The sequence below is a fragment of the Xiphias gladius genome, unplaced genomic scaffold (genome assembly GCF_016859285.1).
Source record: "Xiphias gladius isolate SHS-SW01 ecotype Sanya breed wild unplaced genomic scaffold, ASM1685928v1 HiC_scaffold_1472, whole genome shotgun sequence".
Lineage (NCBI taxonomy): Eukaryota > Metazoa > Chordata > Actinopteri > Istiophoriformes > Xiphiidae > Xiphias > Xiphias gladius.
The window spans coordinates 81,672-108,092 of NW_024401802.1; the positions used below are offsets into that span (position 1 = coordinate 81,672).

The window sequence follows — 26,421 nt, forward strand, 5'->3', positions numbered from 1 at the left end:
AAAGTATTGACTTTATGCATTTCAGAACCATAAAAGTGCTCCAACTCTGTAATTTTGTATTTTAACTTCATGTCTACACGTGAAGTTGGAATGTGTTGTGTAACAGTAACACCCACCGCTTTTCCAGTGGAGACACTAATTAGGTCAGTTCTCCTGTACATCACCACAATCAGCTGGTCTTGTTACTGTTATAATAGTCATGGGAACTGATTAGAATGAGTTGATATCTCAGTTAATTACGTGTTTATAACAATATGATAACATAAGTTGTCTGAGTGGTCGTAGCAAAATGTGTGTTAATGCAATATTTCTTCATCAAAAACAGAGTTATGGTGGAGACTCATATGGTTAGTTACACTATTACAGTGGTGGGATGTAACTAAGTACATTTAGTCAATTACTGTACTTAAGTACAAATTTGAAGTACTTGTACTTTACTTGAGTGTTTCCATTGTATACAGCTTTATACCTCTACTCCACTACATCTCAGAGGCAAATATTGTGTCCATGTATCTCCAAATGTTTTAATTTTGAGTGTTTGTGATAAACTCAAGGATCTACCCTTTATGGGTTGAGAAAATTCTCTTACCTCTTAAGCTAAATAAACTATTTGAAAAACCATTTTGGATCAGCTGGAAAATGCATTGTCACAAAACTGAAAACAGGCTGATTTTCAAAGCTCATGAAAAGTTGACTTTATGTTGATGTTTGAGCATATGATGATCTTATAGACCATGATGCATTGCTGTAGATTAAACTACCTAACAGTATGTAAAGTGGTTAAAAATAGCTAAACCTTAAACATCTACAGCAGTAAAATGCAACATATGCATTAATGCAGCAGTAATATTAATCCAGAAACATCATATATAATAATAAAACACTTACAGCGACCATTTTACTGCACAGTGAGCACTTTTTCTTTTCATACTTTCAGTACATTTTGCTGATAATTCTTACTTACTACTTACTTTTACTTTGGTAAGGTTTTGAATGCAGGACTTTTACTTGTATTTTAACAGTGTGGTATTAATACTTTTACTTAAGTAAAGGATCTGAATACTTCTTCCAGCGCTGCACTATTACATCACATGGGCTTATTATTGTGTAACAAGATGATTATTCGTAATTATATTATTAATAAAATATATTTTATATCTTATATATTTGGGTGAGAAGTTGTATTTTAATTCATATTTATTAGCTTTGAGAGCAACAATACATACAACAGCTTGTTTAGTGATCATTTGTGGCAACTGCAAATTATGTTAATAACTTAAGTAATTAACAATAACCTGCATCATGATACGGATAATATAAACAAGAGTGCTCTTACAATTTTTCACCAAAAAAACGTCAAGCAAATGTACTGCTGCAACACACAATAAACTTCTTGAGCTAGTTGTAAACCAGTCTGGTTTGTAGTCTGGTAATGTAGTCCTTTTTAATCCAATATCTGTGGTGTTACGATCATATCATGGTCGACATGTGTACCCAGCTTTGATAAATTTCTAGTAGGCTGTTTGAACTGATCAAGACCAAGACGTTTGACTTGTATTCATTATAGCCAGCATTAGCAACCAAACTATAGCCAGCAAAAGCATTTTCCTCTCATATTTAACCACCTTATCACATGACCAAGGTTTCCTACATAGATCACATGATGACTAACTAATAAGTGGAATTAAGTTTTTTTCTTCTTTATTGAACCCCTGGGAGGTGTAGTTGTGTTCCTACAAAATAATCATTCTTATATCATTCAAATGACGCTCAGATTTCATTTGCAAAAGCAGGACCAGATACCCATTTACGTATCTTAATACAACACCCCCAGCGTTATGTTTCCACTTTTCAGAAAGACAGATAAAAGAAAGTCTTTGGTCGTATAGGACGGAAGCCAGTGAAACAGAAGCTGGGCCAGAAGTGGGTAGGACTTCAACTCTCTACCGTGATGCAGTCATTGCAGTAGTTGGAAAGCTACACAGATACCGTCTCGCTCACTAAGTTTCAGGTGGGTTGAAAGTTTGCTGATAAGAACACATGCTTTTTTCAGGGAACATTGGCTATGTGTATATCAAGAGGTAAGGTGACTTTGAACAACAGGGGCCTGTTGCATAATCTCCCTCAGTCATATACTGCAGATTGCTTTGGTGGGCGTAGAACTGGACTGAAAATTACATAAGAGAGAGGGAAACACGTACACACGGCCAAAGAAATGCACAGGTTGGAGAGAGAGAAACAGTTCATATATCTATAAACCACAGACAATATTGTTGCTCTTTCTGCTTTTTCATTTAAATTGTTCACTTAAGTCCTGCAGGTAAACTGCTGTCTTGAGTAAATTTGGACTAATCCCTGCAGATTACCATTATTCTGTGTACACACTGAGCTACACCATGGTGAGTAGTCTGTCAACATTGCCAGACTATCAGCGTAGAGAGACACTCAGCCTTGCTGTAACAGATACAACTTAGTGGCATTGATTCAAGCCAGCATATTGATGGGTTAATTGATTGTTTATTAGAAATCTGTGTTTGCATGTGTGATAGTCACATAATATATTCACAAATGATGATTTTGTAGCAACAGCTATGAAAGTGGTAAAAGTGGTTGGAATATATGCGCTACCCTCACCCTTTGACAAGCCTTTCCTCACCAATGTTTTTGACGATGTTGAGGCTGTGGCAGATTGTCTGGGAGCTTTCTCCATTGCTCAGCAACCTGAAAAAAAACAAAAACAGGAAAAAAGGAAATCCATGTTTGGGCAGGCAGGTAGATTGAAGGATATATTCACTGTATGCTTCATTTTACTGTTGATGCATTCAAGCACACAGATACACAATGATGAATTCTCTGCTCTGTCTTCTCCAACAACACAAACAGAGTGAACCTTAGCACTGGGATTACAGTATTATTGCATTATTTGACGAGAATATAAAAACCTACATCTGTGCCTCTTCACATTCACTCTCTAGCCACACAATGAGTCACTATTCATACATTCCAATCTCTCCATCACATAATTTATCATAATTCACAATGTATTTGTCATTTTTTTGCTCATCAAGCAAAATACCATTACTCTTTTTTTTTGTTCTATATCTGCTGTTTACTAATATCAGAAACCTAGAGTTTGAGCTTTATAAAAAGAATCGCTTCTATCCTAGCTACTCCTATCCTTTACATCTCTCTGTTTTCAATGTAATTTGGTTTTACCTGAGGTTGACGTTATCCTGGTGTGCGCCATCAGAACTGGGCTGCTGTGAGCTCATGGCTATCCCTCTGACCTCCTGCACGGTGCAAGCTGCAGCTGTTTGCTCAGACAGCTTTTTTATGTCTCCACTATGAATGCCATGAGTCCGGTAAGTGATCATGTCAGCTTTAAAATCTCTATGCTGGCTGTTTAAGGCAGCGGATATGTCCACACTCCCTCCTCCCACTCCTCCTCTTCTCTTATCCACAGCATCTAGGTTGTACAGAGTATGTCTGCTGCTGGCCTCACCATTGCTTGGCAACACAGTTCTGGAATGATGTAGCTGTGGTGTGAGCTGACGGCTACATCGGACAGCAAAAAATATACTTCAGAATCACATCTATAGCAGCCACCTTCACTGAACTGAATTTCATCAAAATGCTGAAAGGCATATTCTCTCAGCATAGTAAAGACATGTACAGCAGCTTATCAGTTTAAAGTTGGGTGCATTCAGCTTTCGTTAGACTTGCTATGTCCTAATTCACTCGCTGGATACTCAAAAATCTGATTATCTCTAGTTCAGATACCCACAGTGCATTCAGAAAGTATTCAGTCCCCTTCACTTTTTCACACTTATTTATGTTGCAGCCTTATATTAAAAAATAAATAAATAAAAAAAAACAAGTTTTCCCTCATCAATCTACAATCAACAACCCATAATGTTAAAGTGAAAATAGAAATTTAGACATTTTCGCAAATCTATTGAAAAAGGAAAAAATGAATATCAAACTTACATAAGTATTCAGACCCTCTGCTATGACACTTGAAATTTAGCTCAGGTGCCTCCCATTTCTCTTGATCATCTTTGAGATGTTTCTAGACTTTGATTGGTGTCCACCTGTGGTAAATTCATTTGATTGGACATGATTTGGAAAGGCACACACCTGTCTATATAAGGTCTCACAGCTGACAATGCATATCAGAGCAAAAACCAAGCCATGAGGTCTAAGGAACTACCTGCAGAGCTCAGAGACAGGATTGTGTTAAGGCACAGATCTGTGGAAGGCTACAAATAATTTCTGCTTCAGTGAAGGTTCCCCCGAGCACAGTGGCCTCCATAATTCTTCAGTGGAAAAAGTTTGGAACGACCAGGTCTGTTCCTAGAGCTGGCTGTCTAGCCAAACTGAGCAATCAGGAGAGAAGGGCCTTGGTAAGAGAGGTGACGAGCGAACTGTCTGAGCTCCAGAGGTCATGTGTGGAGATGGGAGAAACTTCCAGAAGGACAACCATCACTGCAGAACTCCACTCAGTAGTGTAGATTGATGAGGGAAAAAAAAAAAATTTTTTATTTCAGCATGGCTGCAACATCACAAAATGTGAAAAAATGGAGGGGGTCTGAGTACGTTCTGAATCCACTGTAAATGTCTTGAGGGCTTCAACAAAGGTGATCAACATATTCAACTTTCTTATGCCTTAATTTTGTGGATACAACAGTTGTGTCCTTTGTAGTCCTCAAAAAACCCTAAATCCATAGTTAGCCTTTTAACTTGGTCTGTAAAGTCCAGACCAAAACCAATCACAGCATCAACTGGGATGAGGTCAAGGTCGTCGACCTGGGGCTAGATGCATAAAACGCAGATTCACGTCTAAAACTCACAAAGACTGAAAAAAGCGTACACATTCTATTCGTCAGATTTATGAAGCTGTGTGCACACCTAGTTCTGTCCCAATCATTGTGAAACTCGTAATACATGCATGGAACCTCATTTCTACCCCCACAGTCCACCATAAATGGACATATATAGGCCCTGAATCGCTTTTTTTGCATGTCAATACTTGTGCCTGCACTACCACTCATTAGACCTTTTCAAAGTGAAGTACAGCAAAGAAGAAGTGCAGTTTTATTGCCTGTACTGCATCAGCAAGATTGTCCAACAGCCCTAGAACAATTGTCATTATGCACTGCTGAGGCAATTTATAACGGCCATACCCTTAATTTATCACATGTATCTGTAAACCATCATTACTCTGATATCTCACTCATCATTATCAAATGTTAGAAGGATGATCAATGATTCATTATAGCACTCATTGAAACAGACTTTACAGAGTTCCTCACAGTTGAGGACAAAACTAAAAGGTCACTGATCGCTGGGGAAATAATTGCTCAAATGTAATTACATTATCACTCAAACACTTATTTAAAATGATAAATAAGCCTTTGATTGAAATTTTTACAGATTTCTGTGTAGATTCCACCTTATATTTAATCTCATTATAATATCACCTGCAGGTGGTTCTAGAAATCCATGGGTATGCTGTTCTGAACACTGCTGAGGTGACACATTCTCACTAGACATTCTTCTTTTATCAACATCAGCTTTTGTGTTGGAAATGGTGTATGCGTGTTTTTTATGCATATGCATCATTTTTACATCTGGCCCCAGGAGTTAGTAGATGGCCGAAAAAAGATCAAGGAGGACATTCACATCCGATCAGATGACCATGTTCAAACAGAAGGTTACCATCTTCTATCATATAGTATGACACCGGTAATTACGTGATTAAAGTTCCACACTGAGGTCACATAATTACTCCTGAGCCAGCTCCATTTAGTGAATGAAGACCATGAGATGTGGTTGAAAGCTCTGAAAGGTGGTTAATTTACTTTTTATCTTAGATTTAGATTTTTTTGTTACATGTACTTTCTTTTTTTTTTATTAAGTTGCTTTTTCAACTTAACTTATTTGAAAACAGGACTTGACCAAGTCCCTTTTTACCATGTATTTGTGATAATTTAGTCATCAATCACTGGCAAATGTATCACATGGCCTAGCCACTGAGGGGTAGATATGATAGAAACCAGGCATAGACAACACTATTTGTTCTTGTTAGATGCCTGGATATTTTGTTAATCATAAGGGATTAAAGAAAAATATTACATATATTATATATATATTATACCTGGTACAATGTGTGCCATTTGGCCAACATCACAACCAGTACTGTAAATAGAGGTATTATAAAACTTCTCCTTGTTTACCACTGGCATTTACACTCTGACAGCGGTTTGATGGGTACCTTCAAGTAATAAATTGGGGGATGTCTGACTCTCTGTGGGGCTAAAACCATTTTGGTGGGTCACCTTCAGAGGATCCAGAGTATCCAGCAACTGGATTAGGACACGGTTGTCATCAGGGAACAATTATTACCATGTCCACTTCAATGTGAACTAACTTGAAAACACCAGTATGTGTAAAATATCCACACAAGCAGTTCCTAACTGTTTTCTATACAAGTTTGTTATTCACACTGAAATGCCCACACAAACTGTAAAAAAGTAAAAGACTACGGTTAAAGTGATACAGTATATTGTCTCAACAGACATGGTCAGTACATACGACCTGCTCACTAAGCAGGCTCTGTTCTGTTACCTCCAAAATGATGCAGAATACACTGACCAATGGCAACAAGGTGACACCCATGGACATCAAGTATACAGTATATGTAATTACAGTACCACGCAGGCATGTATACATCTATTTTTTGAAGTCTACTTTTCAATAAAATTTGAAAAAAACAGCAAGTCGTTTTTAATTTATATAGTAGCAGTAAGATTTCCCAGACATTCATCACACAAACTGACATACCACAGAACTGGTACATGCTATGACACAGATTTCAACCAAGATTTGATTAGACCCATCTTGTAAAGTGTGATGAACCTGTAAGATTGCTGTTGTTGTACAGTGTATAGTGGACTTACATTTAGGCAACTAAAACTGCTGGGTTAGGGAAATCATGGTTACAAGAATCACTGACTGCTGCTGGGGACAGGATGTGAAATGCAGTCTCCAGTGTAAAAGTCATGCACTTTGTATGCTCACCCTGACCTACTGCTAAGGAGGCTCTGTAGCCTCTGTATAACAACATCACACTAATTCTGCATTTGCTTCTGAGAAACAAGTCATTATTCACATGACCAGAAGAGGTAACTTGCCAGGGAAGAAAGAAAGTGTTTGCTGACCACATCGTTGAAGGCTGACGATCAGATACAAGACAAGACTTGAGTTTGAAAATGTTTTCCTCCTGAAAACATTTTTGAAAAACTTTCATATTCAGAGGAGTATTTTACTGGAACACTGTGGATCTGTATTTGTGTGGACAAGGTCTGCCTTCCACTTTTGGCTCAATACAACTATACACTCTATATACAATATATACAGTCTAATAAGACAGTCCCACAATAAATCCTACCTTCATGAATGTTCAGTCTGTGTTGAAACTGTTTTAGAGATGTGTTGATTGAACTTTATTGTCAGTTTGTATGTCTAAGCCATTTATATCAATAATGGGGAGGCTAGGTGCGCCTAATAAACTCACAACTGAGTGTAGTCTTCTACAGGTGGTCATTGAGCAGCTATGCTGGAGCATCTGGTTGCTCTTTGTTAGCCACCACAAATGTACAGTAGTTCTCAATATATGATGTGTTGCATTCCATTTGTCGGTCTGTTGATTACTGAGTCCTAAATTAATGTTTCTTTAACAAATCAACTGGCACACAAGGTTACAGTGTATCTGGTTTGGTTGTAGTGTTCTGGTTTCATGAAAAATAAGTGATTAAATGACTTTGAAGATGAATAGTTTTTGCAGTATACTCATTCACTGGTAGCTATTAGCTTCTCTTCAAAAAAAGGCAACAATCCTATCGCAGGACTGGTTCTTGGACCTCTAACATTCTGCTTCCTGTGATCACAGTCTTCTAGAGTAGAACTGAATGCAGCAGGAGACTGCTGTTTCAACGACACTGAATTAACCTTCAGAGAGACTGGATAGGCGTGTGTGCTTATCACAGACATGATAAGCCATTGAGAGAAGCGAGCATTAAATATAAAAATGGCGACGGGTAGTGTTTAAACAAGCACGGTGTGCTTGTTTGTTTCCTGGGTGTGTTAGTGTTCAGTGGTAGGGTTGGGCAGTGAACGCATGCAGACTCACCGCCTAGCCCCAGGCAACAAAGGTGATTTGTGGGGTAAGGGAGCATTAGAGTAGGAGACTGCTGTTCTGTTGGATGGACTTGGGTCCAAGCTGGGCCTGGTAGAACCTACAGAGAGAGAAAGAGAGAGAGAGCAAATTTTCTTTATAATCAGGTACAACAGTGAAAACGAGGAAATTACAGTTATTATCCTCAAATTTCAATCACTGAGTGTAGTCTTCTACAGGTGGTCATTGAGCAGCTATGCTGGAGCATCTGGTTGCTCTTTGTTAGCCACCACAAATGTACAGTAGTTCTCAATATATGATGTGTTGCATTCCATTTGTCGGTCTGTTGATTACTGAGTCCTAAATTAATGTTTCTTTAACAAATCAACTGGCACACAAGGTTACAGTGTATCTGGTTTGGTTGTAGTGTTCTGGTTTCATGAAAAATAAGTGATTAAATGACTTTGAAGATGAATAGTTTTTGCAGTATACTCATTCACTGGTAGCTATTAGCTTCTCTTCAAAAAAAGGCAACAATCCTATCGCAGGACTGGTTCTTGGACCTCTAACATTCTGCTTCCTGTGATCACAGTCTTCTAGAGTAGAACTGAATGCAGCAGGAGACTGCTGTTTCAACGACACTGAATTAACCTTCAGAGAGACTGGATAGGCGTGTGTGCTTATCACAGACATGATAAGCCATTGAGAGAAGCGAGCATTAAATATAAAAATGGCGTACGGCAGTGTTTAAACAAGCACGGTGTGCTTGTTTGTTTCCTGGGTGTGTTAGTGTTCAGTGGTAGGGTTGGGCAGTGAACGCATGCAGACTCACCGTCTAGCCCCAGGCAACAAAGGTGATTTGTGGGGTAAGGGAGCATTAGAGTAGGAGACTGCTGTTCTGTTGGATGGACTTGGGTCCAAGCTGGGCCTGGTAGAACCTACAGAGAGAGAAAGAGAGAGAGAGCAAATTTTCTTTATAATCAGGTACAACAGTGAAAAACGAGGAAATTACAGTTATTATCCCTCAAATTTCAATCACTGAGTGTAGTGCTGAGTTTAGTAAGCAGCAATACCTTGGTTAAGAAATTGATAATGCATAATGAACCATGCTGTCATGAGGAATAACAGACAATGCAGGGTCCAGTTTCCTCTGTGCAGTTTCATTTTTTCAAAACTGCATTGGCTGATTAATTACTATGAATATACAAAGACCACTTACCAATCACTATATGTGATTGGTAAGTATAATGGTTTGAGGTTTGGTCATGTTTAGACAGAAATACCACTTAGTTAGGGAAAGAGCATGGTTTGGGTTAAGATTCCTACTTTGTTAAGGTTATGGGACTTTTACTGTCATGTTTAGAACAGTAACCACTTAACCACGCTTAAAGCTACAGAATGACTGCGGTCACGGTTAAAAGAAACCAATATTGGCTGGTAGTAGAGAATGGGAAATGAACGGTGACTGCCCCTGTTATAATCTGATGTGTTTTTTATCCAATCAAATACTCTGATCTCCTCCCTCTGGGGACTTAGTTTCTCTGTAATGTTTAACTACTTCCTCCTTTTTTCCCAACGGACAAGAGTCATATTTCCTATGGCCACTAAAATGCTTTGTCACTTGAATGTAAACATGTCGTTTTGGGGTATTGAACTATGCATATGGAAGAAAAAGTTGATCAAAAGATGTATATCCGAAATATACAATATTTTCAATTGTTGTCCACTTCTATTCATTTCTACTGTAGCTACTCTAACTTTCAGCATCTCACAGTCTTGGTCAGTGAATGGAGTTTGCTCAGAAGTCATGAGGATGGCTCAGTTGTTCTGATGAAGACCATGCAAGGTGTTGGAATCCTTAATAAAAAAGCTTGTAAGTAGACATTGAGTCTAGATTATTGTGTCAAACTACCATTTCCATGGTCAAGAATGTTTTTTTTAGCATTCTACATTACAAACTGCTTGTTGTATCACCTATAATAAAGCATGGTTTTTATATACTGCAGTGGTCTCAACCCCAGGGCAGTAGACCAGTACAGGGTATTAGTGTCGTAATTTCCTTGAAACAAATTTGGAAAGTCACAGTCCCTCTGCACTCCTTGTCACTGCTAACTACACTGTTGACCCAAGCTGTACACATTCATGTGTTACCTTTGTGACCTTTCAAATTTCAAGAGGTAGTCACTAGGTCCACATCTCTGCTGCAGTTTAGTAATTGTGGATGTACTGTGTGGAACTTTAGGATCCAGGAGATCCATTAGGTTAGGAAACTAGGAGAGGAAGGTGAAACAGGTATGTTCGTGGGAGGTGCTTGGTTAATGAAAGGCCAAGCCTGAGGTATAGTAGCCCTCTTTTCCATTCTCTAGATTGAGACACACCTCCTTGAGTCTCAGGGAGAGCTGGTTCAACACAGCATCCCAAATAGGAATTTGTGGTCAAGCACATGCGGCACCCCACTACCCAAAAAGCTTAATTCAGAGTCAGATAGCTTTATAAATTATTATTATTATATATTTTGAATGAACCAAATCAATTCACAGCAAAAAAGAGTCTATTTTGTATTCTCTTTTCTAATGGGCGAAATCCCCGCCATGCAATACACACTAATGCAACTCTGGTTCCCCCGATCCCATCTCCAAGTAATACAAGGAAGTGGGTGTAAAAAGGGCACAGAAGACAGCGACCTCAAACCAACAAAACAATGGGAGTCATGAGTGATCAGCTGAGTAGCCAATCGAGAAGTTGCACAAGATAGACTGTTCCTATTTGATTCCCCTGCTATCAATATCTGTAGCTTACTGTCAGAAGCGAGACTTTTACCCACTCTATTCCATTCTTTCAAGAAATAAAGTGTTAAATTAGCTCTAATACAAGGGAAAAGATTGCATTAATTTGAGTTCCAAATTTACTTAACTTCTTATTGTTTACATCTTGCCATTGTACTGTAGCCTCATAGGGACACAACATATCTACATATAACCACAATATTAGCCATTGCTAGCTGCATTGGTCCAGTGCAGTTGATGGCAACAACATGACAAGACAGGTGTGGTCAATAGTAAGACGGCTGGCAGGCTAAACTGTAGCCTGTTGTTTTTATGCACTATTGCATATCTGAATTGCTTTAACTATCACAGAAGCTGTAGGCTTTTAATTATTGATTGTGTACAGTTTACATTTCTAAATTTTGGGTTACATGCAGATATCCACACACAGGTTTGCGGGGTAAAGACCATAAGAAATTTTAAAATTTCTTATGGTCTTCTGTGATCTAGAGACACACAAACACACTAGCAAATCTTATGGGCAGTTTAAAGTCACCAGTTCACCTAACCCGTGAGAGGAAACCTGAGTACCCAGAGAAAGGCTCTTCAAGCTATGAGTCTACTGGTCAGTAAATAACTTTAATAAGTATGTTAAATAACAAAACATGAATTGCTAGAACATTCCCCTATGCTGCAAATTCTCTTAAATCACTGGTACGTGCCACATAAGAACAAATCTCTTTCCACCTTCGATTCTTTCATGAGGCCCAGTGTCTCTTTTCCGGTTTCTTCACATTTGAAATACACGCATTTACGTGCATTATGTAAATAGGAAACTTGGAGGTGTAAGAAGCCATAGACGTTTGATGGAGCTAGACTAGCTGTTTTCCTGTCTCTGCAGGCTACTGAACTGAAAAAGATGAAACTAATAATGATCTTCTCATCTTCTGTTACTCCTGGTAAGAAATAAAATATACTTTTTTTTGAAGTTTCGTGGATAGCTTTTTACCTGGAATGGAATTTTTTTTAGAGAGAATTCAAAGAAAACGTGACTGCGCTAAGAACTGTTGCAACATTTTACCAGCAGCATCGACTCTTTGAAAGTGTACAGCCCCTGATTCTCTTGATTGTTTACTCACTATGAATAAAGAAATTGAGGTTGCATGTAACAGTCAGAACAGTCACATCTTAATTTGTGCATCTGCTATGCATTAGCAAACATGCTAATAAAGCAATTACCATATGACTGTACTTTATCCCTACTGAAAGGAAAGGAAAAAGCTATCAGTGTCTAAGCAAATTATCAAAACGGATTAATTTATCATAATTTCATGTGAAATCTGGAGTTCCAATTAGGAAACTACCTCTGAAAATGACCAGGTGACTTTTCTCAGCCAGCCTCAATGTTTTTATGACTTAATTTTACTTTAATTTTTTAAGACTGATGCTGACTCTCTAGTTATGTATTAAGTAATTACTTTGATCCCTCCTTTTTAAAGCCTACCTGAGATCCTGTGCAAAGTCTAAGCTCACACACCTTGTTTTATTTGGCATGGCTTTATGAATATGGTGCATTTTTGTACGGAACACTGACTAATGTACAGGATAAAAATGTAATACATTTGGTAAAATTATTTATCACTGTTATTCCATCATTCATTTTCTTTGATTGTGCCTCTTAATGACTGTTGAGTATTGATCTGTAAGTCAAAAGTAGGTTGGCAATTGAAACTCTCACCAGACCAACTTTGCAAACCATTTCAAACACTAAAATCAGCAGGATGTCAGGTATATTTGGTTGTGTGTCATTTGAACATAAAAACTTTCGGTTGTTTTTTGCCTGAAATCACGAGGTCAGAGATTGACCTGTGGAAAGCACAGGTATTACTCAGACTATTGTGCTGTTCCACAGAACCAGTTTCTCAGGTTGTATTCATGTAGATTCCTACTGAAGGATAGAACTACCAAGCCTTTGTTACACTTTCAGTGACAACTGCATAAATTGTGAATGGGACAACAATAAAGAACAGCAATATACAGCATCCAACAGGACTCCAAAGCACCAAAGCAGAAACGGAACTGAATTCCTAGCCATGCTGCCTCAATGTGATGCTTTTTAATGAAGCCTGTTAATACATATGCATAAGTTTGAATAAGTGCAAACAGGAGTGGAATGGTTTAAAAACATGTTGCTTCAAGGCCAGAAAAGTCAACTTAAGTATACAGTTGAAATATAATTTTAAATTGCAAACAGAGGCCTGAATTTTTCTTACTTTCAGACTGCTCAGATGAAACCAGCCTCTTTTTCCTCATTGACCGGTAAAAGCGAGAGTTCCTGCGGATAGGCTCTCTGCTGAAACCAACTTTAGACTCATCCTCATCATCGTCCTCCTCATGGCTGGGTTGAACCATTGCTGCTGGATGCTTCTCTGGGGTTTCCTGTGACTTCTGTCCCCACTTGCCCCTGAACAGGGCAGTCACAGACATAGTAAATGTTTCCCACTACTTTTTTTTGTGAGTGAAGTGAATAAGGAAAATTCAGTTTGAATTTGAAGAAACTGGGAGTAAGAAATCTGTCATAATTAGCCAGAATCCAGGAGCAAATCCATGCCTAGAAATGTAAAATCTGGTGAAAAATAAATCCTAGTACAATACAATACGAACAACAACTCAGAGAACAGAGAAATTGATCCTGGGCCCTCTCTCCCTCCTATCAGTGGGACAACAGTGTTGTTAGCTACGCAGGCACCCTGTGGAACCAGGACAGCGTGTCGCTTATTTCTCCCTAAGCTGTAATTATTGCATTTATGACTCTCTCTCTCTCTCTCTCTCTCTCCTGCTCTTTGTCCCTCCTCTATTTGGCTCACACCCTGCGTCCCTCTCTCTACACCACCCTGTTACGTGCTGACATTCCTGAACTCACCCTGGCCTTACCAGCCTGCCTGTCTCTCTGCTCTAAAACTCTGTTGTGGAACCTGAAAAGCCACCTGATGACAAACAGTCTGTTCACTTTTCTCTTTTTCAGAGATTCTCATCCCTCCACAAAATCTATGTTCTCACTCTTGGGTTTTCTAATTCAGATAAAGATTAAATTATTCAAGTTCAAGTAGAGAACAAATTACAAAAAATACAGTATGCATTTTGCAGATGGTGGATGTTATATGCTTGTGTGTTCAACTGCATGTTAAATTAATTTGGATAATGTTTCTGGTGCTGTTGAGCCAGGGCCCCATACAGTGGTTTTATCTCTAGTCACCTGACAAGGAGAGTTTAAAGTTCACTTTCTCTTTTTTTCAACACAGCAATTAGCCTGCATGTGCTTCCTTTCAACAATAGAGTTGTACTTCTATATTTTTCTTTATTCCATTCAACCATCTATTTTCAACTGCTTATCTGGGGCCAGGTCACAGTGGCAGCAGCCCAAGCATGGTAGCTCATATGTCCTTCTCCCCAGCAATGTCTTCCAGTGTCTCCTGGGGAATCCCGAGGCATTCCTAGGCCAGATGAGATATATCATTTCTCCAATGTGTTCTGGGTCCACTCTCGGCTTCCCTCCAGCTGGTTGTGCCCAGAAAACCTCCAAAGGGAGGCACCCAGGAGGCATCCTTATCAGATGCCCAAACCACTTCATTGGGCTTCTTTCAATGCAAAGGAGCAGCCACTGTACTGTGAGCTTCCTCAAGATTTCTGAGCTCCCCTCAGTGTGAGTCCAGTCACCCTACTGAAGACACTAATTTCACCTGCTTGTCACTGTGATCTCATTCCTTCGGTTACTACCCAAAGCTCATGACCATGAGTGAGGGTTGGAACGTAAATCACTTGGTAAATTGAGAGCTTCGCCTTCAGGCTCAACTCCTTCACCGCGATGGTCCAGTACTATGGTCACATTATTGCTGCACCAATTTGCTTGTCGATCTCACGCTCCATTTTAAGACCCCGAGGTACTTGAAATGCCCCACTTGGGGCAGCAACTTTTTCATATAGCCAAAAAATCCTAACCAACAAAATGTTAGCCTGTCAGTCATTAAACCTTGAGTCCATCTCAGCCTCTAGCCCACTAGTCCCAGCTGAGGATGTACATCTTTAAAAACATCTCACAAATATATAGTTTCATTTTAAAAAAAGGCTATATCATTTCCAAAACAGACACTGAGAAAAGTATAGAATTTCACCAATGTTATTCTTTAACTAGCTTTAAGGCTGTTAAAATCATGTTATTCCATTCTGTCTGACAGTACATTAAATATTGTGTATCATATTGTTCAAGCTCTTTTGGATATATATATAATGTTGATATGCAAATCCATGACTCCAGGTTTTCATGGCTGCACCACCCCATTAATTTGAAATATTCTACATGTCTTGAGCAATATTTGAGGCACATGACGCCTGACATATTTGGTATCTTTGGGAATTTTGTGTGAAAAGTATCAAAAATAAGGTAAATTTAAAGGATAAACATATTTATGGTTTTAGTATCTTGACCTATGTGCATTCACCTCAGCTAAAACTGTGGAGGAGCTGCTAAAAAAGACTGGCCATAGCAAATTGCTCAGAAAAAATAGCATGTTACTTCACTTTAAATAACCAAAAAACAACAAACAAATTTGGTAACATGGTAAAAATACACACATTGGATGCCCTGGGAATGAGAACGGTTTGGAGAGTAGGGTGTTTTTTTACATTTTACAGTTTGTGCATATGTAGAGTTTGTAGAGTGTAGAGTTTCGTTTTTGTAGAAAATATTGTAAAAAAAAAAAAAAAAGGTTCACGTATAGGAAATATTTGGATTTAAAAAACAAGAGACTGTAAGGGCAGAGTCTTTGCCCAACTGGTGGTAAGAAAATAACACGCCGCAGGTCCTTAAAGGTGTAGTAAATTTTCAAGATGGACGACCGTGCGGGCTCTTCTGCAACCCAGGTAGGTTTGCATACATATACAGCATATTTAATGTTCACCCTTATTTTCTACAGTATCATCAAATATGATTAAACCCACCTGGGTTGCAGAAGAGCCCACACCGTCGCCCAAAAGTAAAACTGCCTACATCCCTGATTCTTAGCTTCTCAACCAGTAGTGCAAAGGATATAGTGTACTGAACAAATAAAAATGTACAACCATGCTATAATAACAGTCCTGTTGGTTGAGCACATACCTAAAAATGGAATGCTATGCTATGGAATAATAAAATACATCAGTAAATGCCCCACTCGGGATTTTTTTAAGCTTTTACATGACTACAGAGGTTGTCGAGGATATTAAACGTCAGCATGCCAGACAAGAAAACTGATCTACTCACCGCTCCACCTATACAGCCTTGTTGTGTTTATATGTTTATACCTCATGCTCTTGCAAAATATTACTTTCTAAGAAGAAAGGCTTGTAGAGAGGAGTTAAATACGCTAAATCAAATTACAAGTTGGAAGCTTAGTGGTGGTGACGTAAAAGGCATGTGACCATGCAGTAGCTTGTTTATAGCCTAACATTAGCTTTTTACTTCCAGCGATTGCATTCAGCCCTCAGAAATCATAAAAGTGGTGTTCATTTGTGAAGATTATCTTGCTGAACAAAACATATAAGTATCATAAACTTTTGTTTGTCACAGAGCTTATTTTCTACAATCATCCAAAAGCCAATGGAAAAATACCACTGGCTTTCGTTGAGGAAACCACAGTGATGCTACCTTCTGGATTGGCCTCCAAAAATACGTCATCGTGCAGCACTCTATTCCTTTCTTTCAGACTCTCCCACGTATGAACACAGCTCAACACACTTCCGCATTAAAACTCTTCTCATGTTCTTTCTGTGTTTGGACTCTCACCACATGGTTTGGTTAGTGGTGTCATTGACTTGCTGGTGTTGTCATAGCTGTGTTTCTGTACTCTGTACTAAGAAAGTCATAGAACTCTGTCAACCTACAGAACCTACAGAGATGCTTTAAGGAGATCTGCAAAAAACCATCCCTTCATGCTCAACTATAAGTTCTGCTTTGCTGAAGATCTGTCTCAGTCTGTCAGGGACGGCGAACTGAAGATGTGGCCTTTGGTAAAGAAGGCAAGAAATGAGGGAAAGCCTGCCTGCTATGTTGGAGCACTGGCCTTTATCAGTGGATTTTAAGTGAGCAGAGGTACAGTATATATTAAAAGAAGATTTAACCAGGATCTCCTCCCTCATATAACCAAGTTTATTTTCTGGCTCACTAGCACAGAAGCTTTATGATAAAGAACACTGCATTATTGAAAGGCTTGACATTTATTACTTTACCTCTCTCATGCATTATTTATACTGTACAATTTTTACGTTTAATGCTATATCTGTCCTATACCGATCATATATGCAGAACAACAACCTAAGACATTTTACTTTCTTATTGGTCTATTTTCAAATGTGTATTCCTTGGTGTATTTTTCATCAATTCATTTCTGATCTGTAAAGGTGCAGACGATGCTTATTGTAACATCATCTAAACACTTCTTCCATGGTATCTCTGAAGTTTATTCTTTTCTTCTAGTATATCTTTGTCTATAGCTTCCCTAAATGCCAGAGGGTTAAGAAATGCTACAACTCGTAAAGCTTTGTTTATATTCACAGCCCAACACTGACATGTTTTTCTATCAGGTCTCTCATTCATGTTCAAGTAAAATGACCTTTTGAAGCTCTCAATGGTGTAGTAATTTATGGTTCACTCAATGCACCAAAAGATCAGCTGGTGTTATAACCATGAAACATTTTTTTTATGGCGGTATTTAATATTGAGATACAGATCCAGAAGGGCACTTCATTTGTTGTCCTTATTATCACATGTGTACGGTTACAATTCTAAATTAGAGAACATTCAAATAGTGAAAATAAAGTGAACAGGTTTAAACATAACATTTTTGAATTTTATTGTCATAGATGGGGGGTACTTTAATGTAGTTCCGAACTCTGATCAATGGCCAGTTACTTGCAATAAGGCTAGGAATACATTTTTTAAAGCTTTTTTATAGAGAGAGATGATTTAATAAACATGTGAAGAGGGGTTAGGGTTATGGGTGGTTGCATTGACATGGAGTAGCAAAGAAAAAACAAAGCTGTCTGGTTTAGACTTCTGGTTGGTTGGTATTTAAAAGTATTATTGAGCAAGTTGTCTCAGTCAGCCTTTAACTTACCAGAAGGCTAAAACGATATCTCTATTACATATTTCCCTTCATATCACAGCTGTAGTAAAGCCAATTATTGGAAACTGAACAACTCTCTTGTGGAGTTAGAAATCTCTCAGTTAACAATACACTTCTTTAGCAAAGTGCAGAAAGAATAATTTTAGTGTTCAAACTGGAAGCTATGCAAATACAAATAAGCAAAATACATTATATGTTTGGAAGTGATCTTACTAAAATTCTTAAATTTCTCAAATATGACCAGACATTATAACAGAAGAAATTATTAATTTACAAAAGAGTTTAGATACGGTATATATTGTAAAAAGTGGCCAGAAGGAGCTTTTATCAGCTCCTGAAAATAGTGGCTAGACGAAGCAGAACAGAAGTTCTCTTATTTCCTAAAACTACAAAAGTGTCAGATACAAAGGAATGAAACTAACCAGTGACCCAACACTTATATCCATCTTTTGTTGTACCTTTTATGAGATTGTATACTTGAGAATACTTTGAAAATGATTCCTCTTTTATTCATTACAATAATATAGTAACTGTACAGGACTCCTGTAAGATAAAAATCCCCTTGAACAGATGGTTTATCATCTGAATTCTACAAATTATTTTCCCAGCAGATGGTGCCCTTTACATTAGAGTGTTTAACGTTAGTTAGTCAATTCCCTACCTTGGAGTATGACCTGGGGCGTGACTAACTGAATAAAGACTGTAAGATGGCCCTCATATTTGCTAGAAGGTTCAAAATAGTACTTTATTCTACAATTGGTTTATGCCAAATAGACACCAGTATAACAGTATTAGTTTAGTTTTAGATATTGAATTTAATTAAAATGCAGTGCAGTAATTCCAGCTGCTCGATTAAGCTTGATTTGAGTAATAACCCAGATTTGATGAGAAACTCGGCATGGAAGGGATGCGCTATCACTATCTATTTCTGCTTGCTGCTCACCTTTTATGTGAGGATATTAAGCCGGTGATCTGCAGGCCATCTCCACTGCTTGCAGAACCTTTGTTATTAGTCAAGTGGCAGAGGACACAGAACAGGTCTCAGGTTCCTGTAGGTATCAAAATAATAGAATTATCCAATAAAGTGTGTGGTCTTTGCTTACATCTGAAAAAAATATGAGCTGTTTTAAAGATTGTAATGTTGATTCAATTTCCAATGTTCTGGTGAAGAATCTTTACTGTTACCTATTTATGTGTTATTATAGATAAAGATGACCAGCCAAGATGTACTAATAGTCTCTAAAGTCTCTATAGTCTTTCAAAGGCTGAGGGTATATCTACATATAGGTACTGTCTCAATATTTTAATCATCACTTATACAACAACAGATGAAATTCTATTTGATTTAGTAAGGAAAAATGCGCCGATTATCTGAAAAGTTATAATGAGTAAGTATGGAAAGGCTTGCCTTCATTTTTTGGATTTCACTACATTAAATTACATGATCAGGACTTTTAGGAGACCTGGAAAGTGACAATCATCCTCTATTGTTGGATGCAACTGAAAAAGTCTGGACTTCACCGTACTCGCAGACTTGAGGATTTAAAAGGCGTCTTCCCAGGAAGTCCGTGAGTGCTGAGGGCTGTCCAGACCTACAATTCATCAGGTCTATAAGGAGCCTCAAGCCGACTCTCTGTACGGTGCACAGGGTGGATACTTAACCAGACTTTGCTTATCAAGTTACCCACCACCAATCGCAATATGGATATGATGATATAATACATTAATAAATAATATTTACCATATTTATTTTTGAAGACATTTGCTTTTAATCATTTTTGTACAAGTTTATTGATGTAGTAAGTAAGTAATGTTGCAGCTCCTATAAAGGGGACATTTTTACTGCGCGCTCTGACCAGATCTCTTCTGGCTGCTCTGTAAAGCAGAACACCTGCACATATCATGCATACGTTGCCGATATTAGTACCGTTCAGAAAGACAATCTGAAACAATTTAAAGGATCACAAATTACAGCTCATCTCCATTGAAACACGAGGTCTTTAAGTCCCGTCCCACTGCACATTTCAGCCTCTCGTTCAGCAACCTCGCAGACTTGACGTGAGGACGACGAAGGCGTCACTGTACTTATGACCAAAGTCTGCGAGGTCTCAGTCAACGAGACCAAAACATTTTTTTTTACTACGGTTACTATCGTAACGAAAAATTACCCGAGTTTCTGTTTTCGCCGGAAAGTGGGAAGCTAGTCCCGATGCTTGCCGCTGTATTTATACACTACACCTAGTGAAGGGTGCTAACTTCTGCTATAAGTGTGACCGCAACGATGCTCTATAAGTTTTTGAACTGTTTCTGGTGACTACAGAGTTGCACCCCGTGTGGGAGTGGGAGTAGGGATGGTCCGGTGTGGGAAAGGTCCGATGAGTGAAGAAAGAAGAAGAGGTTACCGGAAGTAATCAAATGTCAAATTAAAATCACTGGCAAGAATAAACTGAAATTATAGTTTCCGGTTCGGGCACGTAGCCTTCACAATAAGCATACAATTGATTTCAAACATTTTTTTTTCTTTAATCGTCAAACCCAAGAACAAAATATAGATTTTATATTTTGAAAAAATATAGATTTTTTCATATATTACTGCGCTACAGTAATATATGAAAAACATCACTGAACTTGTATTTGTTTGGCGGTGCGGAAGGCAATGTTCAAAGAAATGAACTGTGCTCTGGAAAAGGTAAGGACGGTTGGCAGGGTAACCACCCACACCAGAAAATCAGTCGTTTATTTATAATAAATAAATGTACATTACCGCCTGTTCCTTTATGTCTGACATAAATCTTCATTCGTATACAGTTGATTTATGTAGCTGTTAATGTAAACTGCGGTAACAGTCGAAGCAGCAGTAAACTGCATTTGGAAAGGGCCAGAATTGATCTGGTCACAAGCAGTCTCATACTTTTATTCTGATAAAAGAAAAATCCTGCCGGATGTCTTGGTCTTGTATTTGCCGGAGGACAGTCTTGTTTCATAGTCTGTGGTGAAGATCCCCGGCTGTCAATGAGAAAAGCCAAATGGCGGGCAGCAGGCTAGAGAGGTTTGGAACTGTATTCACCCGGTAAGACAACAACATTTTACGCTGTCTGTGCCCGTAAGCCTTCGATGGCTTGGAAGCTAACAGTGAATATTAACATTACTGTATTAGCTAAAGCCTTGATTGCCTGAAGGACATCACAATAACGCTTATTCAGTTGAAAGACTTCCGACTAAGCGCAATACAAACGGTTCTGGTTAGCACAGCACACGTATTGGTTACTTGGAATATATAACGCAGAAAACAGTGAACTTAGTCACATAGGCCCTGCTGCAGCTGTGATGCTATCATTAGCTGGCGTTCAGCTAAGTCAGCACGGTAACGAGAAGTCCGATTGCTTCTCAGGCAACACTGACTAAGGACACGCAATATCGCACTTATGAAACACAGCTAAAATAAACAGATGGTAATTATGGAGTTTTTCAAGAGAAAGGACGGGGACAAAATCTAAAGACACAGTGTGACGACATTATAGGCATGGAAGAAAACTTCAGTAAAGCCAGGACCGAAAAGTTCAGCACAATGAAGCTCAAAGCCAGTCTCAGTTTCTCTAAGAAGTGTTATGCACTTGAGACCAGAACGTTACTCTCGAGCAGCTTTATATGAAACAGCTCTGATTTGACGTTAAAAATGAATTATTTATCTCCGTGTGTATATTAATGCTGTAGTTAATGATAGTGCTGTCAAATGCCCCTTTAATCATTAATTGTGTGATGGCCTGATTGACAGGGTTCGAGATCTGATGCGCTCTGGAGTCATAAAGCCAACAGAGAAACCCATCTGGTATGATGTATACCAGGCTTTTCCACCAAAGAGGGATCCGCTTCATGTGAAGCCACATGCCAGACTCAGTACCAAGAAACAGGAAACTGTGCCTGAAATCCTTTACAGAGAAGATGAAGTTAGAGCGTAAGTCATCTACTCCCAATAGTAACAATAGCAGCTGTGCCTCCTTACCACCTACATGCCCCCTTTTGTAAATATTGTGAAAATAACATGGATCTGGTGTGTTGTCATTTGTCAGGGGTCTTTCATTTAGTGCAGAGTTGCTTCTTTACCACTGCTCTGTTTTAAGGTTTTATTTTAGACCCTCTCCACTGAGGTTGTGTTTTCACACACACACACACACACACACACACACACACACACACACACACACACCTCGACTTGGAGCACAGATGTCCTGCATCATGGCTGCAATGTATGAAGGTCACCGCAGGTCATACTTCTGGGATTTAAGTTTTGAATGTGCCAGGGATCACCTGCCGCATGTGTCATGGCATCTGAATCTATCACTACATTGATGAACTCATCAGGGCTGTTGTTCAATGGAGTGAGTCAAATCAGTGTTTAAGAAATATACCATCCTTTTGTTTTGTCACAGCTCACTGATGTTTTTTTGTAACTGTTAATGAATACACTCCAGTAGGTATCAAGAATGATTTCGGTTCTCTCACAGACTCAAAGTTTACCTCGATCTTAACCATCATCGGTGCTGGAAGGAGGTCCACTCTCATTTCTCTCTCTCTAGACAACATTGTAGATGCGATAAAAAACTTCTCATCAATTTCATCATTAGATCATTTTTTAGATATGACACATACATGTCTGCTTTCTCTTTTTTTTTCATAGTTAACAATGGAAAGAACTTGGGTAGTGATTCTGATTTAACACTTACAGACAAATCACAGATTGAAGCTTGTGCATACAGTATATCCTTTTCTGTGTGATATTGCACACTGGCTGTTTTTCTGACCGCTAATGTTATATGTAATACTGTTTAGTATCAGTGCATTCTTACTATTTGGAATTATCCCTAACACATAATAGACAGTAACACATCTACTGTCATAGTTGAAACATTGTGAAAGAAGTGTAATAATACATATATGAAATTTGAGCTCATCTGGACTTCCAAAAAATGTTTGGATGGAAGTCATCTGTTGCTCATGTTGCGAGATGTTTTTGTAGGCTCCACTCACCCATAATCGTCTGCCTTCCAGGAAGTTCTATGAGCAGTACGGGGGGGGTCCTCGGCCTCTTGATCTCTCCAAATCAAACTTTGTTTCTACGTGTCAGAGGTATGTTTGGCGGTGTTTTATGAAAGAAATATGACATACAATCATGAAAGAAACTGCCAGATAGCAAATTTTCAAACATGAACCAAATTATGTGGTTAAATGTATGGTTTTTGTAATGGCAGAATCTGTAGTGAATGCACACCAAGTGTATGGTTGGGAAAAAAGGAGTTAAATAAAAGGGTGTTTGTATTTTAATTACTGTATGTTGCCAGATACATTAATAATATTTTATTATTAATACATTTTTACTTCAGTGTCAATATTACTAACTATGTTTATCTCTCACCTTGATCCCGCAGGTTTGTAGACAAGTACACAGAGTTAAAGAGCCACAGAAAGCTGGATGACTCTGCTCTGTTTGAGCAGACTGGGAAGGCTTTACTCACAGAGGGCATCGTGCTGAGAAGGAGAGGAGCTCTTCCTGTAAGAGACCTGCTAAAAGTATAAGTGTGAATTAGGGCTGCCACCTTAACTTCGATGACTGAAATAATTAGTCAAGAAGCTGCTGATTCCAGCCACATGTTGTCAGTGGGATGGAGAAGGAGGGCAGAGCTCTCTGCTCTGATGCTCTCAGCTCTGGTGCCTAATGCTAGAAAATTTGGCTAAAGTACTCGTGAGCCAAGCTTTCTAATTAATCCATAATCCTCAGTGAGCCATGATATACCTGTATTGAAACTGAAATAAATTAGACAGCCTTCCATCTACACCAACAGCATACAACTAAATTGTTAACATGTGGAAATGCTAACAACTTGCTAAACTTAAGCACTTGTCTTTGAGGTAATCAGTTTGTACTTTATACTATTTCATTTAGGGTTCCTAGACAGCTGCACTGTACCATGCAAGGTTTGAATATCACTCTTAAGATCCTTAGGGTTAGGCAAGGAAGGATTATGGTTATGGATAGGGTAAGTCTCCAGGAAGTAAAGTAAGTGTGTGTGTGTGTTTTCTATTATATGCACTAAAACAAAGAAATCTTTTATACACTTCATTAACACTGCATCACAACTGTTATAGATATAGTCCCACCTTGAAACGCCATTATTAGGGTTCCAACCCGAAGTGGTAGAACCCCACTATGTTTGTGCTGGTTATTTATTATTATTATTATTATTTGTCTTCTGCCGTGGCTCAAATAGCTTTGAGTTGGAATGAGCTAAAACCATGAAAACCTGGCCCAATAACTGGAAATGAGGTGCAAACACTTCCCAAGTAACATGAGCCCAACTGGCCAGATGGTGGCTCCGTGATTAAGTCCCAAAAGTGCAGTTTTGGAAAGGCCACACCCTTCACACTGTAAGTCCAGTTGGCCCAAAATTTGAGATACAAATGGTGGAACTCCGAGTGCACGTTATTGAAATGGTGCAGGCTTTGTGATGATGAAACCAGTGCATGGTCTCAGTCCTTCTTTAAACAGAATAAAACTAGCTGAAGTGACTGGAACCCCGCTCGTTGCTGCTTGTGCCTCTTATTTTGGGCAATTGAGCTTCTTCTTTCTGTTAAGGGTTAGAAACCTGCAAATTGCCACTTGCGGCTTTATTTTTGGTCATGTAATTGAATCAATCTTTTAGTTGTAATGCTTTCTTCCAGTTATCTTCCATGCTAAAATTGGCAACCTACAGTTCAACTGTGTTGCAAAATATTTTTAAAATAAGTATGAATGAAGCAGAGTGCAAAACCTGTTCAAAAAACAAAAACTAGGCAGATGGTTCAGCTCTCTTAATCAGACCTACAGGATGGAGGCTCCTGCTCCAAATCAGAGCACAAAGCGATGATCAGCCGGTGGAGCAAGGCATGCATAGATAGCCCTAATGTTAAAGCAACAACAATCCTGTTTGCATCAGACAGATTTTTTTTCTCATTGCTATAATTGTCATTGTGTTTTTCCCAACTTAAAGATACTTCAAAGAGCAGCACCTGGAAGTTGTTCAACATCTTCCCAGATCATATTCTTCAAACATGTTACAATCTATCTGTAATATTGTCATCCTGATTGTCCATATCGTAAATTTACTATGTTGCTCTATTCTGTGCACTTGACATATCTTGTTTAGTCTGTCCATCCTGGAAGAGGGATCCCTCCTAAGTTTCGCCTTGTGAGCTATCTTCCATTTCTTTTACCCTGTGAGAGGGTTTTTTGAAGAGATTATCCTCATCCGGTTCGAGGGTCTAAGGACAGAGAGTGTTGTATGCTGTACAGATTGTAAAGGCCCTTGAGGCAGATTTGTGACTTGTGATATTGGGCTATATAAATGCAATTTACATGACCCTTCGGACCTTTATAACATGATTGTTGGCACCAGATGGCAGACACTGCAGTTCTGAACACATGATCATAGTGCTGCTTTTATCCTGCAGGTGTCACCAGAGTCCAGGGATCCAGTGCTCGAGCTGAAGCTAACAGACATGTTGGCAGAGCAGCAGTCTGTTGGTGCGGACAGCAAGGAGACAAAGGACCACACCACACACGCACACACACCATAGGCCTCAGCAACTCAAGAACCATTGGATGAGCTGCAGAATCTCCACTCAAGATATGATGTGTGACCGACTTTTAGAAGCTGTGGTTCTGTTTTGCTGCTCCTATGGATGTGACGGGCATCTGTAGAAAAAGGCTTTGCCACAAAGTCATGACAACCAGCTCAACCAACACCGAGATCTACACTCTGGACTATTTGAATGCAAGCTTCATGTTTTCTAGACTGATGTCACTTAAATGTAAATTCCCACAGCATCACTGCACCACTAGCAGGCTGTTGTCATTAAAAGATCAAAGAGCCACAAAACCTGAGTCTACATTGTAGCAGAGAATGGCCCCCAAAAAAACCTGTAAATAGTCCATTCACATACGTTGTTTTTATACGTGTGTGTGTGTGTGTGTGTGTGTGTCTATATATATATATATATATATATCCAGTGAAAAACTAAATGGTACAAAGGTCAGTAGTAAACTGCCCAAGGTGACAAAAAAATAAATGAAACCTTGAAAGTTAATGCTAACAGTTCAGCAGCTTGATGACATATAAACCCTGTGTCTGTACAAAGACAATGTTGGAACAAACTGCGTTACTACACCCTCTGATGCATTATTAGAACAATACTGTACCACAGGAAGTAGGACTGTATATTTCTATCCTACTGTCGAGAAAAAAGCAAGTAACAAGGAAGACAGACTGGTCGGTCAGGGTTTCAT

General features: G+C 38.8%; 2 protein-coding genes across 11 annotated transcripts in view; one reads left to right on the forward strand and one right to left on the reverse strand.

Moving 5' to 3' along the window:
• The window catches only part of ngef (neuronal guanine nucleotide exchange factor), a 42,235-nt gene extending 21,753 nt beyond the window's left edge, over positions 1 to 20,482 (reverse strand). For 2 of the 10 annotated variants that reach the window (XM_040123003.1, XM_040123008.1), the window contains exons 1-4: positions 13,215 to 13,694; positions 9,009 to 9,114; positions 3,217 to 3,555; positions 2,657 to 2,721 (exon numbers count right to left, since the gene is read on the reverse strand). In XM_040123003.1, the coding sequence (XP_039978937.1) occupies positions 2,657 to 2,721; positions 3,217 to 3,555; positions 9,009 to 9,114; positions 13,215 to 13,428 (724 nt within the window). In that variant the 5' untranslated portion in view covers positions 13,429 to 13,694. Of the gene's footprint in view, positions 1 to 2,656; positions 2,722 to 3,216; positions 3,556 to 3,784; positions 3,793 to 3,987; positions 4,033 to 8,191; positions 8,288 to 9,008; positions 9,115 to 13,214; positions 13,695 to 19,044; positions 19,151 to 19,627; positions 19,735 to 20,269 lie in introns of those variants that run through there. The other 8 variants (XM_040123006.1, XM_040123005.1, XM_040123004.1 and 5 more) reach the window with 8 other exon arrangements.
• A 571-nt stretch (positions 20,483 to 21,053) lies between these two features.
• Positions 21,054 to 26,144, forward strand: mrps23 (mitochondrial ribosomal protein S23). The gene is made up of 5 exons (XM_040123016.1): positions 21,054 to 21,171; positions 21,877 to 22,056; positions 23,151 to 23,228; positions 23,528 to 23,651; positions 25,587 to 26,144. The coding sequence occupies exons 1-5, from the start codon at positions 21,128 to 21,130 to the stop codon at positions 25,710 to 25,712; spliced, it is 552 nt and encodes a 183-aa protein (XP_039978950.1). The 5' UTR covers positions 21,054 to 21,127; the 3' UTR covers positions 25,713 to 26,144.
• Positions 26,145 to 26,421: the final 277 nt, after the last annotated feature.